This window comes from Hippocampus zosterae, chromosome 5 (assembly GCF_025434085.1).
Source record: "Hippocampus zosterae strain Florida chromosome 5, ASM2543408v3, whole genome shotgun sequence".
NCBI classification, from domain to species: Eukaryota; Metazoa; Chordata; class Actinopteri; order Syngnathiformes; family Syngnathidae; genus Hippocampus; species Hippocampus zosterae.
Genome location: NC_067455.1, coordinates 5,638,799 through 5,653,643, shown reverse-complemented (window position 1 = coordinate 5,653,643; position 14,845 = coordinate 5,638,799). Strand labels below are relative to the sequence as shown.

Below are 14,845 nucleotides of genomic sequence, written 5' to 3'. Positions count from 1 at the left end.
GCCAGCAGATGTCAGGGCACATACTACAGGTGGAATTCAGACACGTGACAGGAGAGAGTGATTGGTCGCCAGTCCATATCAGGGCGCCTGTGGCCAAAGGTGCATTCACGCATTGGAAAGGCTGATGTGTTGGCCAGTCGTGTTATCAGAATAGCTGATTAGAATGGCAAGGTTGCCAAAAGGAATAAATGACTGCACTCTTTTTATTGCACACCTACTTGGGAGCAATCCAGGTGATGACATCAGAACTATTAGCCTTGAAGCTGGCTCAAGGTCCTTGTGTCTCCCCACTTAAACTTCATTTCAGTCCATTTCAATTCCACCCACGTGCGGCACGTTTCATTTTGTAATGGTTAGCATTACCTTTCATCAACATAAATATGACATACCAATGAAGATGCTTGTCTTTAATTTCAGTTTCATTTCAAATTACAAAATTATTTTTAAAAAACTAAACACAGAAATATTGTTATTCAAGAAATTTCAACTTTCTTTCATTTGGATTTAGTCTTTTGCTGAAAAATATGGATGGAGAAAATAGATATCACATTATTTTGTTTTATTTATATTTAAATTAAATGATGTTGTTTTATTTATATAGTACAAATTATTGTTGGACGTGTGTTATTTATTAATGCATTGACAGTATCATTATTTTTTTATTGAGTGTTTCATTCGAAGATTTGTGTCGACCCCTCACCCGGAAGTACATCCGTTTTGACGGCCTCTACTTCCTGGCTAGTCGTCGGCTTGGTTTGGTTTTTGTGTGCGTGTGTGAGTGTGTTTTTGCTGGAAATGTTGCGACGTGGACTTGTTTGGCCGTGGAAAGTGTAACCGCCGACCGCTGGCTGTCGTTTGAGTCCCCGACATGACGTCGTTCCAAGGTTGGTTGCTTCCTGGGCCAATGCCGGCTGCTAGCTGCTAGCACAAGGACGTGTTAGCTTGTCCTCAACGCGAATACCATAATTGAAAAAAAATCACTTTGACCAAGTCTGTGCGAGATTCGCTTTACTCTCTTTTCGCAATCAGTAAGCATGGATAGTTTTACTTCACCTAAGCACAGATATCACATTTGTAATTAAATGCAATCACGAGAATGAATGAAGCAGTTTGTTATTGTTCATATTCTTGTTTTTGGACTGTTGACTCGGTGCATGTGCTGTGTGTGAAACCCAAAGTATCACTGAGATAAACGCTTCATGTTTGCAACGCAATCAACCGTGTTGTGGTGCGTTTCAGTGATGTCGCTGTTGCGAGGTTTGAGGTCGACGGCGGTCACGACCTTCTTTCAAGGCAAGTCGCGAAAGAAAATCACTTTCGCAGTTTTCTAATTCATCGCCAGTTCTTAGTTTTTTTGGTTGCTGATAAATTCATTTGATTATAACGTCTGCTATTGTCAAAAGGCCATTCATTCATATTCCAAAAATGTTTACGTGCAGCCCTGAACCACTGTATTCATGAGTGTGTATGCGCGTGTAGTATCCCAGCACGTCGGCACATGGACATGCCCCCTGGCAAGCCGACCCATGGCCACCCTCAACCAGATGCACCGGAAGGGGAAGCCCAAGCCCGTGCCCAAGGCGCCAGGCGCCACCTTTGGCCAGCCACAGATGAAGGCGGTGGTCCTGAAGACGATGATCCGCAAGCCCAAGAAACCCAACTCGGCTAACAGGAAGTGCGCCCGCGTGCGCCTGTCCAACGGCAAGGAGGCGGTAGCCTTCATCCCGGGCGAAGGCCACAACCTGCAGGAGCACAATGTGGTCCTGGTGCAGGGCGGCCGTACTCAGGACCTGCCCGGCGTCAAGCTCACCATTGTCAGGGGCAAATACGACTGCGCGCATGTCATCAAGAAGAAACAGTGAAGGCACGCGGTTGCCGATGGTGACGACTGCATGGACAGCCGTTCGACATAATTCGCTCATTCTGTCTGGAAAGGCATTTTCAGTGGGGGAACTGTGTTAGATCCACTATGCATCCAGAAGTTGATGAAAGGACAATTGAAGTTGACCTCTAAGGGTCATTGAGCATTTAGGGTTCATCCGGAAATGTCATCCCACACAAACTTTTTGGGAGCTTCCCAAAGAAACGACAAAAACATGAACCACATGTACGAGCAAACCAAAAGAATGGATGGTGTCTTCATGTACTCACAATGTTGCAGCCGTCTGTCGCCATGACATGCCAGTCACTTGAAGGCACCCATTTTGGTATGGGCTAATAAAATACCACTGTTCACTTCGTGCAGTGTGTTGGAAATCATTATTCATTGCATGTATCCAGTGACAATTGACTAATGGGCCAACCATCAGATGGTGATCAGTGCAAATGTTTGTCACATTGGTTTGTGACCAGTCCAGGTTGTTCATCTGTCACCCAAAGTCAGCTGGGATAGAGACCCCCAGCTCACCCGTTACCCTCACGAGGAGAGCCTTATTTTATTTAGTTATTGATTTAAAAAAACTCGCGCAGAAAATTTATGCAGTAATGAAGTTGTCAGTGTTCGTCTCGTACGTACGTAGTTCGAAGAATGACTGAAGCAAGGGTGCGTGCGCGCGCGAGCGTCCGACGACGTGCGCGGGCATGTGGGCGCAGGCAAGCTGACGACTCGACGCCAAAACAGATCCTCTAAGGACGCTGCGCCGCTCCTAAAGGTAATTAATTGATCAACCTTGAACACAATCCGGATTATGAGGTGATTGCAAAGTGTGTGTGCCACCCCCCACCCTTGCTTGACTGACAAGAGCGCGTCACGTCGCCGTTAGCCGAGCTAGCTAGCGTTAGCATCATCGCGACCGTGTGTTCGACGTCATCTACACGGGAAATTCATTTTTTAATGCACGCTTGTCAGCTGCCTTCGGTTTTTATTCGCTTCAATTTTTAAAATTCAACACCGATTGGCTCAGTTTAAGTGCCACTGCTTTGGGTAGTAGCCGCCTTTAGCTGGCGTTAGCTTCCACGAGCTTTTAAAAAGCGTTTTCTTTTTTTTCTCGCTAACCTCTGCCTGTGCTTGGTTGAGAAAGCTGTTTTTAGGGCTGATAAGGTCGCTGTTACTAACGTGAGCTCTTGCCAACAAACATTGTGAGGCATCGGTAATGTTTGTTTTTACTTTGTTCATGTGTGGCACGGCTTTAAACATTCCGTTTTACTTCACAAACGACTTTTTAAAATCATTATCCAAATTTATCCATGGTTTGCCTCACGGTGCATTCGTTTGACTGTTTTGCTATGTTCTTCTTTTTCTGTTTTTATATTTACATTACTTGATATCTAAGTAAAATGTTGATGCGCTCTCGTTTTTGTTAATTTTCAGTACAGATGATTTAAAACCGTCCGCTTAAAGCGATAGAAAAATGCATATTAGACAGGGGGGAAAAAGCATCGCAATCATCGCCCAATAAAAACATTTGTTGTTGATTCAATATCGTGACTGCTGTTCATTTGGAATTTGTCCTTTTTTTCCTTGAGTGGAGAAGATGAATGAAGTGAAAATGGAAGAGCAACCAGAAGAAGAAAAGCTTGCAAATTTGCTGGCTGAAGGTATTATTAACTACGTTTTGTTGTGCTGCTGGAATGTGGAGTTGCACCCCAAAAAAAATAATTAGCTCCCCAAGTACCACTGTAAGTCCCAACGATAAAATACAGTTGCTTAGCACCCCTAAATGTTCATCACAAACAAGACAAGTGATATTCTGAAAGTTGTAATCTTGAGATCTTGAATATGGATTTGCTTTTCCAAGAATGAATCCCAAATTTCATATCAATAAAGTGCAAATGTCAGTCTGTCCATCCATTTTCAATCCCGCATCCCATGTTCAGGGTTGTGGGGTTTTGGCGCCTACGACACGCTGAAGTGGTTGCCAGATTCTTTTGCATACCAATAAAGGGAGCCTGTGTGTAACCATTGCTACGAGTGCCTCACTTGACCGATCACTGATTGAGGGATTGATACGAAATGACGAGCCCTCACATCGCTGCGTGTGTGCATTTTCCGGCAGGCAACGTCTCGGTGCCGATGGCGGGGCCTCCCAAGCGGCGGCACCACTGCACGCTGTGCGAGCGCGACTTCTCGTGCCCGTCGCGCCTCTCCGACCACATCGCGGCGCACTTTGGCGAGAAGCCGCACGCCTGCGGCGTGTGCGGCAAGCGCTTCAGCAAGAAGATCAACGTCAAGGTTCACCAGAGGGTGCACACGGGCGAGAAGCCCTACGCCTGTCAGGACTGCGGCGCCCGCTACGCCCAATTGGGCTGCCTGCGACGCCACCGCCTGCGCCACGCCCCGCAGAAGCAGCACACGTGCGACGAGTGCGGCCGCGGCTTCCTGCAGCGACGATACCTTCTGCAGGTTTGTTCTTGTGAGCATCGCCTATCCGAAAAAGATCCGGTCCGCCCATTAATTCCTGTCATCTGCGTTTGTTTTTTTTTGTTTTCTTTCACCTTCCGCAGCACCAGCGCGTGCACACGGGCGAGCGCCCGTACGCCTGCGCGCTTTGCCCCAAGCGCTTCGCCTCTACCGCAGGCCGCTCGGAGCACCAGCGCACGCACTCGGGCGACGCCTACACCTGCGCCGTGTGCCGCAAGGTCTTCACCACGCCGTCGGCCTTCCGCGACCACGCCACGCTGCACACCGGCCGCAAGCCGCACCCTTGCTCTGTGTGCAGCAAGAGCTTCAACCGGCCGGGCCTGCTTCGCAAGCATCTGCAGAAACATCTGGAAGACGCCGTGGTGAGTCGCTACCTCGGTAGGCTGCGGTGATGATGTCGTCGGGTGTCGCCCGCATGCCATATTGGATGTGGCAAAGTCGGTCGAGTGGATGCAACCGAGATGCATCGGCCTCGTTCTTTTTCCGTCATGGCCGCCGTGAAGACATTAGAAAATACAGTATACACGTACGTCGTATTTGCGCTTGGTATCGCACTTGTACACATTGTAGCTGACAGATTTGTCACATCCAAAATGGCGGTTAAGCTGACGTATCGCCGTGATAGTCCAACAAGCCCATTGAGGAGTCGACGTGTGTACGTGTGTACGCCGTCATCCATTTAACATGACTAAAGCTGCCATCGCCGTGCCGACAGGACGACGAACAAGACGGTGAGGAAGAGGAGCACTCGCAGGATGGGTCTTCATTGCCAGGTGAGACGAATCGACGTCCCCCCCGCCCCCACCGACCCGCAGCACAGGTGTCAAACTCGAGCCCTCGGGGCCAAATCCGGCCCCCAAAAGCAAATCATGTAAAGCTTTCACTTCAAAGTAGCCTGCGACAAAATAATAATATTATTATAATAATATAATAATATATAATATATAATATAATAATACTAACAAAATAATAGTTTCCCCCGGTGATAGTCCAGGTGTGCTGAAGAAGTCCACCAGTCAATAAATTTGATTGAATTCCTTGCCTACGCTGACAAGAAATACAGAAACAAAAACTCCAAACTGAAATACAAATTCGATGAGATTAAAAGTGAAATACAACTGAATTGTACAAATTAAAACAAAGTTGCAAAATCATGCACAGTTTGAACCTTTGCGTGATGCCCAGCGTGCCGCTCAAAGGATCACCTTTCTCCCTTCTTTCCAGCAGAGCGGTCGGCGCGCCTGAAGAAGAAGACGAAGAAGAAGAAGGTCCACGAGTGCGAGCTGTGCGGCCGCGTCTTCTCCAGGCCGTACAAGCTGAAGGAGCACCTGGAGGTCCACGCGGCCACGCGGCTGCACGGCTGCTCGGTGTGCGGCAAAAGCTTCGCCAACGCCACCAACCTGAAGGCCCACGAGAAGATCCACACTGCCGAGCGGCCGCACCGCTGCCACATTTGCGCCAAATGCTTCCTCAGGCCCTACGAGCTGCGCAAGCACATCAAGACGCACGAGCGCCAGGACCTCTTGGACCTCCCTGCCGTACCTGTGCCAGCACTGACGACGACGACGACATCGATTCCTGCCAACAGCACCAATATGGAAGACGGAGTCATGCAACCTCTGGTGGGACATTTGTCTTCTTGAGATCTCATCACGGGCAGCCCAGTAGTCCAGTGGTTAGCATGTCGGCTTCACAGTGCAGAGGTAGCGGGTTCGATTCCAGCTCCGGCCTCCCTGTGTGGAGTTTGCATGTTCTCCCCGGGCCTGCGTGGGTTTTCTCCGGGTGCTCCGGTTTCCTCCCACATTCCAAAAACATGCGTGGCAGGCTGATTGAACACTCTAAATTGTCCTTAGGTGTGAGTGTGAGTGCGAATGGTTGTTCGTTTCTGTGTGCCCTGCGATTGGCTGGCAACCGATTCAGGGTGTCCTCCGCCTACTGCCCGAAGACAGCTGGGATAGGCTCCAGCACCCCCCGCGACCCTAGTGAGGTTCAAGCGGCTCGGAAGATGAATGAATGAATGAGATCTCATCACGGCCTCAGGAGTCTGCTTGTAGACCAAACAGAAATGCCGTTCCATTTGGAATCATTCACCGGCGGCCATTTTACGTTGCCACTCGATTAGCGGGCCTCACTGAAATCTAGGAAATTAATTTCTCTGTGGCATTTTCACGTCATTTTCTGTCTCTGTGGCAAAAATGAGACCGTGTGTGGCATCTGGTTGTCCCAAAAGGTTTGGGAGAAGGGCGACATGCACATTTCAGGACGAAGAATTGAGATTCTAAATGTTCTGGTGATGTTCAGCCATCTTGTTGATTATAACGATGTCATCTGTAGAAGGAGGAGGCTTTTCCCAAAGAGGAGCAGCTTCCCGGTAACCACGGCAACCAGGATGCCAAGAAGGAAGAGCAGCGGGAGGAGGAAACGGTGAACGGTCTCATCAACTCTGACGGTGAAGAAGAAGCCTGGAGCCCCGCCCTCATACGTACGCAGACCTCTCGCCACCTCCAAGATCCTGCCTTCATCTTCGTGTCTTTTATTTTCTTGGTGTTTGTCCTCTCTATTAAGATGTTGATCTTTTTCCTCAATTGTTTTTACCCTAATCCTATTTGTCTTCTGCTCATTTTTCCTTTTAATGCCCCCACCACCACCTCGGCGTCTATTTTCAGAATCGGACGGCACCACAATGGCGACGACGAGGACGAGAACGAGGGCGGCAGCAGCAGCGCGGTGCTCCAACGAGGACAAACGCGGCTACGTGTGCCCGGTGTGCGGCCGCGACTGCTTCAAGGCGTCGGCGCTGCAGAAGCACCTGCGCATCCACTCGGGCGAGCGGCCCTTCCAGTGCGCCACCTGCAAGAAGACCTTCACGCAGCAGGTGCATCTCAAGGAGCACCGGCGCATCCACACGGGCGAGAAGCCCTACGCCTGCACGCTCTGCACCAAGACTTTCACCTTCTCCAGCGCGCTGCGCCGCCACCAGCGGCTGCACGGCGACGCGCGGCCCTTCGCCTGCCACATCTGCGCCAAGACCTTCAAGCAGGCCACCTCGCTCAAGAGCCACATGCTGGTGCACTCGGACGTGCGCCACCACTGCCCCGTATGCCACAAGGCCTTCAGCCGGCCGCTCGAACTCAGCTACCACGTGGATGTGCACGACGCCAGCCGACCCTACTTCTGCCGCACCTGCCGCAAGAACTTCAGCGGGGCGCGGGCCTTCCGCAAGCACGTTAAAAGGCACCAGGCGAAGGAAGCCGCTGCTGCGCAAGCCGCCACCGCCGCAGCTACAGCTGCTGAGGATACTGCCGCCACGGCAACCGCTGCCGAGGGTGACGACCCCACATCAGCAGCCGCCGAGGATGCCGCCATCACCGGCGAGGAGACGAGCCAAAGTGCCGAAAAGTGCGACTGACGCGCTGGGCGCCTCAAAAATCAACATTTCTTATCTTCAATTAAAAATTATCAGCATAACAGCATGTTAGCTTCTGATTTTATTTATGTATTTCGACAATGTGAAAACTGTTTATCAGTGTCTTCAAGCCATGCTTAGGGTTTCAACCTAACCTTGGCTTGAAGCCCTGATTCGAAACCCTAACCCAAGCCTGAAATGAAAGCTCACAATAATTAGAAACAATTACCCGTCTTTAAAAAACTGTCCTGGCCTGAAGCAATACTTGGAAATCCTAACCCCTGATTCAAACTTTAACTTCAATCCCAATCCATTTTTTTCCCGTAATGCAGGCTGTCAAACAGTGGCGTTTCTGGATCAATTTCACTAAGGGGGCCGGGCTGGGGCCAGGGGTTTTGATGGGGGGGGCACATTCAACCCAGGGCTAAAAAGACAGATTCAACATCTTACATGACTTTTTATTTCTTCTAACTTTGAAATTGTAGTCATAATATTACAGTGATGAGAAAAAAACAGTAGGAGGGCTAAAATGTCTGCAAGCGTAACAATACGCCATGTCCATCTGTTGAGAATATTCAAGCCAGGGGATGATATGGTACCTACCAGCCTGCCGGGTACAAAAATTGCAAATACACTGAAGCTAGATGTTTTACATGCATATAATTATCCAAATTTTAAAAGGCAATGTCTTATATAGTGATCCAGTTAAATAAAAATAAAAAGGGAGACTAAAAAAGTTACACACACACGCGCGCGCGCGCACGTCGTGGTAAGTTCCTTCTCTGCGGACTGCTTCTCATTTCCCGCTCATTTTTAAGTGGTGCAGCGCACTAAAGGGTCCGACGAGAATGTTAAATCACGCACTTTGGTTCCACTTTTCGCATCGGCGACCACGTAATCTACGTTCGGAGGGGGGTGGCACAGGGGGGGCCAGAATCAGTGCTACAGGGGCACTGGCCCCCGTTGGCCCTCCCCCAGAACCGCCACTGCTGTCAAACCTTAATTACGACCCTTCCATTGATTTGTGGAGCACATGAAGTCCACCAGGGGGCACTGCGCGCAGGCAGGACGCTTGGCCGCCTATTGTGGGCGTGGCCACGGCCTGTCAATGTCATAAATAGGCAACGCGCACACCACACGCATACCCACGAACTGACAGACCGATGGGCAGCATGCACAACCCGACCAGAACGCACGAATGGACGCAGGTATGGTGGTCGGGGGGAGTGGGGGGGCGGCTACCCCGTGACTGACACCTGACAAAAGAAAATTTTTGAATGAGTTTCAGCGCAGCTGTCATCTGGCGTGTGTGTCTGTTTGCAGGTTCTGAGCGCGTTGCCGTGGATCCACGTCGTCATCGCTCTCATCAGGTGACCTGCCATTGTAAAACTTTTATTGGTTGGTTCCAAGCACTTCTGATGCTCTCAGTGGTTCCGATGTGTTGATGGAGCGGCTTCATCGTAACGTGAAACGGAACAAATTGGGTTATTCCAAGACAATTGGGCACCTTTATTTCTGTAGCACATTTCATATACAAGGTAACTCAATGTGCTTCCCATCAATAAAAGTAAAATTTGAAACCAAAGACATTTCAAAGCAAAGTAAAACGTAGCTTCCAACTGAGTAGGGATCATCAACCTTTTTGAAAATAAGACCTAAATCTTGGGTACACAGATCAGGGTGATTGGCTACAAATTTGGTACACGGTGGAAATAATATTTGGTCTAATTACGTTTAATCATACTTGTTTGATTGATTAACAATGAACCATTAATTTCTGACACTAGTCATGTTAATGATGTTTCTCTCAATAATTAGGAAACAAAAACTACATGCAACTTAAAATAACTAAATAAATTACGTCCCTGACAGTTGACGTCAGTTGACGTCTATGAACGTCACAATTCACTAGTGAGTTTTTTAAGAACATCCCCGAGGGCTATTCATGTGGTCCTCGGGGTCACTACGTTGGTCACCCAAGCACTAGAGGGAGCCACTGAGACCCACGGTTGCAGTTGATCCCAAACGCTTCTAATTTTGCCGTCGATGAGTATTGGCCGCATCACGAGGCAGACTTCCACTGTCGTTGCAGCGCTCTCTGCTCCGCTTCCGTCATCACCTGTGTGACGTCACGGCGCTTGGGCGGAGCCACGTCCGAGGTGAGCACGAAGGCCGTAACGGCGCCTGCGAAGCTGACTCGCTGACGTCGCTGTGGTTTCGTTTTAGTTGCGAGCGCTTTTTCAGCTGGCGGTGTCCGACCTGCTGCTCGCCCTTTGTGGCCTGCTAGGGGGCGCTCTACTCGTGTGGCACGCTGGCGCCCTCGCCTGGTACCGACTACATGCCGCGCGACAGGTCCCAAAAAGATTATTTGTGTGTGTGTGTGTGTGTGTGTGTGTGTGTGTTTGTGTGCGCGCGCCCGCCCCAGTCTGGCAACATCAACAAAAACCCGTGTGACCCAAATGTTCTGTTGAGCGTCTGAAAACAGAAAGTGTCACATTGTTGTCCGCCTGACACGTTTGTGTGTGTGTCAGGTTGTGTGTATGGCGTCTTTCTTCTACACACTCAACTACATGTGGAACGTCTATGCTCGTCTACGTCTCAACTTCTGGTGTGTCCCTCACCAGCTTCCTGCTCAGGTAACACCTGTGCCGCCCCCCCCCACCAACACACACACACACACACACACACACACACACATAACAACAACAGCAACAAAAAAAGATGTGTCCATTTTTTAATCAATTAACATTGGTAAAGCTAAAAATCAATTTCACAAGAGTGTGTCTTCACTGTTAGAAATCAAATGATATACAAATAAGCCCCGCACATTCCCGGCATCCATTTTGTTTTGATTTGATGTGCCATTTTCATCCTCAGATTTCCAAGCGAGCCATCCCGACCACCAACATGACAGCGTTGCTCTCTGGGTGAGTTTGAGCTCATTAGCCCACTAGCTTGTTAGCCTGCTAGCGTGCGACGTGATGACATGCTCACCTTGTGTCTCGACTCAGCGTGATTCCGCCTCTCCTGATGGCGCCCGTTTTCATCCAACCACGCGTGGGCAGCTGTGCGGGCAACTGCAGCGACGCCTACAGGTGAGAAAAATGAGCATGCGTGTGCCACCTGGCCTCACGTACGAACGTGCGATTTATGTTTTACCCATGTTGCGTACATACACACGCGACGGCAGATGTCTGCTCATGCCCGTCGGCGTGCTTCCTGTCACCGCGGAGCAACCAATCAGAACCTGCCGCCTGCTGCTCGGTTACTGCGGCGCCGTCTTCCTCGCCGCCTTCGCCCTCACACTCGTCGGGATGATGGTGAGTCCGTCACGCGGCGTGCCGTAGCACACCGTGCTGATGTCGTGCAGTATGTTACGCGCCGACACCTCACGCTAACATAACACGCTTACATTTGACATGACACACCTCCATGTGACATCCTGATGTTATCCGTTAACAGGTCTTTGACAAGTAGCATGTCACAGGACGATGGTAACACACCAGCTGACACGTTAGCATGTCAGGGAATGTGTTACCATGTACATGCTAATAATGTGACACGCCATGCTAGCATGTGCTATCCCATGCCTATGCGCCATCTTGACACGCTAATACAACATACTCACACTTCATGTGACTTGCTAAGACTGCCATGCGACATACTAACACATCACACGCTAACACGCTAACATGTTAGTTGGCATGCCACAGACGTCACAGGACACGCCATGCTACTGTCATTACACACAAGCACATCATGTGATATCCTGAAATCATGTGACACTCGAACACGCCCGTCACGTGACATTCCTCGACCACAATGTGGAAAAAGGAGCAATTATTAACGTGAACCGCGAACATGCCAGGTAACACGTTGACGGACACGACACGCTAACATAGCTCCTCCTGCCCCAGGTGCTCATGGGAAAATCTCGTCAGGTTTACCGGCGCGTGGTGACGTCGCGCGGTTACCTTGGCAACCAGCAGCGGGTGTCCTTCCGGGCGTTGGATTTGCGGATGCTGGCGTACTTCCTCTCATTTGCCCTCTGCTGGGGACCAAGTTAGTGCAAACATTACATGTCGGATGTTCGCGTATGTGGCTCATTTTCTTGTAATTCCGTCAGTAACGGTAGACACTTTATTTTTATTTTATTTTTTTTAAATTTTGTGCTGTAAATGTCTCCCGGGCTTGAAGTTGTGTTTTTAAGAAGTGAATTGACAATTTCAAATTTGAGAACAGCGGCCCGGTAGTCCAGTGGTTAGCACGTCGGCTTCACAGTGCAGAGGTACCGGGTTCGATTCCAGCTCCGGCCTCCCTGTGTGGAGTTTGCATGTTCTCCCCGGGCCTGCGTGGGTTTTCTCCGGGTGCTCCGGTTTCCTCCCACATTCCAAAAATATGCGTGGCAGGCTGATTGAACACTCTAAATTGTCCCGAGGTGTGAGTGTGAGCGTGGATGGTTGTTCGTTTCTGTGTGCCCTGCGATTGGCTGGCAACTGATTCAGGGTGTCCCCCGCCTACTGCCCGGAGACGGCTGGGATAGGCTCCCTCACCCCCCGCGACCCTAGTGAGGATCAAGCGGTTCGGAAGATGAATGAATGAATGAAAATTTGAGAACATGATGTCCGGAGACAAATGGACTCATTTCATCCAACAATTCAAAGACTCATCTGTCAAACTAAATGATTTTCAAAAGTGGGGTACGTCATTACCGTTACTGATGAAATGATATGAGAATGACACGCGTATCAACTGTTTGACACGTATGATGTAAGCTTGTTGATTGACAGCCAGTTTTGATGATGTGACATCCTTGTCGTTGCATCAGCGGCATCTTTGGTGGCCTTGCGTGCGACAAGGTCATCGTCGGACGTTGAGGGCGTGTCCACCGCGGTCTTGTACGTCACGCAGGTGGGTGACCTTCACCAACATCAACGTTTGGTTGCGAGCGCTCAGTTCAAAGGTCACCCGCGTGTTTCCGCGCGTGGCAGGCCATCACATCGGCGTCGCCGGGCATCCTCCATTTTGCTGCGCTGGCGTGTGGGCGTGGCCCACCCGGACGAACTTTGGCATGGCGCGACGCTAACACGCAGACGCCGCTGCTGCGAGCGCAGAAGAGACCAACGAGGACCTACACAAGTTGAGGATCTCGGGCCTGCTCAGCCGCCCACCGCCGTCACGTCGACACCTGCAGCCACTTTTGCTTCGATGGGCGGGGAAACTCCAACAGCGGCGCGGAGAGCCGAAAGAGGAAAGAGGGCGGGGACTCCCCCCGTGAGGAAGTGAGATAAGTGAAGTTTCGCGTTGGGCTGTTGATTGGCGTCGACGCTCGATGGGACTTTTCTTGCCTTTTGGAACTTCTCAGTCCTCGAGAAATATTTCGAGCGGTGGGTGGTTTGCAAATTTTCCCACTCAGTAACACCGAAAAAATACGAAGCCCTCTCAGTCGACCACATAGGCAATAGTGAAATCGTCAATGAGAAAATGAGAACTTTCATTACTCAACTTGTAATATTAAGAAGAAAGTTCAGGAGCGAAAATTTCAATTTATCCACAGGTCAGTTCCAAATATTACAAGGTCGAAACAAAATGACCTGAGTCAAGTTGTGATGTTGTGGGAAAATAAGACAAAAAAAAACTTTATGAGAAGAGGGTCAAAATAATATGGGTTCTCCGTTTTCCTCCCACAATCCAAATGTGTTTTTTTTGTAATACAAAGAATGTAGCTGTCTTTGTTTTCGAGTAAACAACATTTTGAAGGCTGTTTTTTTGAAGATTGTTTTTGTGGTTAAGTGAGTTGAGTGCGCAGCACAAGTTTGAACTTCCAAATTTGGAAGCGACCTTCTCCGTCCCGACCCAAGTGGAGCCCACTTGTGCGTGGTTTTTCACGAGGCGACGCCACCTGACCAGACTCCGCCCACTCCTGACCGGACAACAAAGAATTTACGGTTGAGTGAACCCCGCCATGTTGTCACGACGAGACAAATAGCCCTCCTACGCTCCCCATTCAGCGCTAATGAGCACGCCGGCGTTACGTCAGCGTTGGCGGTTTCAAACAACGTGGCCCCCTTGGCTTCAGTGACATTCACGTGCCTGTTACGTAATCTGCACACCGTGTGAATCACGCGTATCCTTCAAAGGTGCTTCCCGCCCAAAAAATTGTAACGGCCTTTTCTGGTGCAGCCGAATGCACCTGTGATGCCCCCTTGCGGTTCAGAGAGCACATCACACCTCAATTTTCCAAACAACCGAATGCAAAAAAGGCTAATTAGCAAAAGAAACGAACGTGAAAATAGAAATCAGAACCAATGATTAGTCAAGTCAAATTTATTAATATAGCCTTGGACCACAAAACGTCTCCAAGGAAATTTGAATCTTACTTTAAAAACCTACTTTAAAGTGTCTGGTACTTAGTTGGTCCAGTGACCAAAGCTTCAACTCTTTGCTCTTGTACTGAACTATAAATAACAAATTGTAACAAATATTTAACCAAAGAAAATCAGAACATTTTTGAACAAATTATGTTGAATAATTCATGAAATATAATTTTTAGAATCATTAAACTGGAAGAAAAAAATCATTCATAATTTATAACATTTAAAAAACCCGGGAAAAAAAGTGGATGCGTAACTTCCCAGTCAGCAAAGGGTTTTTTGGGCCTAAAAACGCCTTACTATATACTATGTAGTTTTTTTCGGGCTAAAAACGCCTTACTACACTGTCATTTTTTTCGGCCGAAAAACGCCTTACTATACTATGCCGTTTTTTTCAGCCTAAAAACGCCTTACTCTTCTATGTCGTTTTTTTCGGCCTAAAAATGCCTTATTACACTATGTAGTTTTTTTCGGGCTACAAACGCCTTACTATACTATGTCATTTTTTTCGTCCGAAAAACACCTTACTACTATGCCGTTTTTTTCAGCCTAAAAACGCCTTACTATACTATGTCGTTTTTTTTTCATCCTAAAAACGCCTTACTATACTATGTCGTTTTTTTTTCGGGCTAAAAACGCCTTACTATACTGTCGTTTTTTTCATCCTAAAAACGCCTTACTATACTATGTCGTTTTTTTTTCAGG

General features: G+C 48.9%; 3 protein-coding genes across 5 annotated transcripts; all 3 read left to right on the top strand.

The window, feature by feature from the left end:
- The first annotated feature begins 708 nt into the window (after positions 1-708).
- Positions 709-2,239, top strand: mrps12 (mitochondrial ribosomal protein S12). The gene is made up of 3 exons (XM_052064491.1): positions 709-884; positions 1,240-1,293; positions 1,480-2,239. Exons 1-3 carry the CDS (start codon positions 869-871, stop codon positions 1,860-1,862), a joined length of 453 nt encoding a protein of 150 aa, XP_051920451.1. The 5' UTR covers positions 709-868; the 3' UTR covers positions 1,863-2,239.
- An 843-nt stretch (positions 2,240-3,082) lies between these two features.
- Positions 3,083-7,833, top strand: LOC127600186 (zinc finger protein 189-like). Of its 3 annotated transcripts, none has more exons than XM_052064488.1 (7): positions 3,083-3,537; positions 3,996-4,342; positions 4,444-4,722; positions 5,076-5,133; positions 5,585-5,982; positions 6,695-6,842; positions 7,027-7,833. In XM_052064488.1, the coding sequence occupies exons 1-7, from the start codon at positions 3,474-3,476 to the stop codon at positions 7,767-7,769; spliced, it is 2,037 nt and encodes a 678-aa protein (XP_051920448.1). In that variant the 5' UTR covers positions 3,083-3,473; the 3' UTR covers positions 7,770-7,833. The 3 variants fall into 3 exon arrangements, with proteins under 3 accessions (XP_051920448.1, XP_051920447.1, XP_051920446.1); XM_052064487.1 differs by having other exon boundaries at positions 3,083-3,890; positions 5,588-5,982; XM_052064486.1 differs by having other exon boundaries at positions 3,083-3,890.
- A 123-nt stretch (positions 7,834-7,956) lies between these two features.
- On the top strand, positions 7,957-13,583 carry tmem116 (transmembrane protein 116). Its single transcript, XM_052064489.1, has 11 exons — positions 7,957-8,974; positions 9,090-9,136; positions 9,859-9,925; positions 9,993-10,118; positions 10,298-10,402; positions 10,644-10,693; positions 10,778-10,861; positions 10,957-11,086; positions 11,684-11,828; positions 12,595-12,677; positions 12,758-13,583. The coding sequence occupies exons 1-11, from the start codon at positions 8,930-8,932 to the stop codon at positions 12,908-12,910; spliced, it is 1,035 nt and encodes a 344-aa protein (XP_051920449.1). The 5' UTR covers positions 7,957-8,929; the 3' UTR covers positions 12,911-13,583.
- The last annotated feature ends 1,262 nt before the right edge of the window (positions 13,584-14,845 follow it).

Excerpts from the sequence above, each read along its gene's own strand:
- mrps12 (XM_052064491.1), top strand. Across the intron at positions 1,294-1,479 it reads GGTCACGACCTTCTTTCAAG|TATCCCAGCACGTCGGCACA; the intron begins GCAAGTCGCGAA and ends ATGCGCGTGTAG.
- LOC127600186 (XM_052064486.1), top strand. The coding sequence starts at position 3,809 with ATGTTCAGGGTTGTGGGGTTTTGGCGCCTACGACACGCTGAAGTGGTT. Across the intron at positions 4,723-5,075 it reads AACATCTGGAAGACGCCGTG|GACGACGAACAAGACGGTGA; the intron begins GTGAGTCGCTAC and ends CCGTGCCGACAG. Across the intron at positions 5,134-5,584 it reads GGATGGGTCTTCATTGCCAG|CAGAGCGGTCGGCGCGCCTG; the intron begins GTGAGACGAATC and ends CCTTCTTTCCAG.
- tmem116 (XM_052064489.1), top strand. The coding sequence starts at position 8,930 with ATGGGCAGCATGCACAACCCGACCAGAACGCACGAATGGACGCAG. Across the intron at positions 10,403-10,643 it reads CTCACCAGCTTCCTGCTCAG|ATTTCCAAGCGAGCCATCCC; the intron begins GTAACACCTGTG and ends TTTCATCCTCAG. Across the intron at positions 11,087-11,683 it reads TCACACTCGTCGGGATGATG|GTGCTCATGGGAAAATCTCG; the intron begins GTGAGTCCGTCA and ends CTCCTGCCCCAG.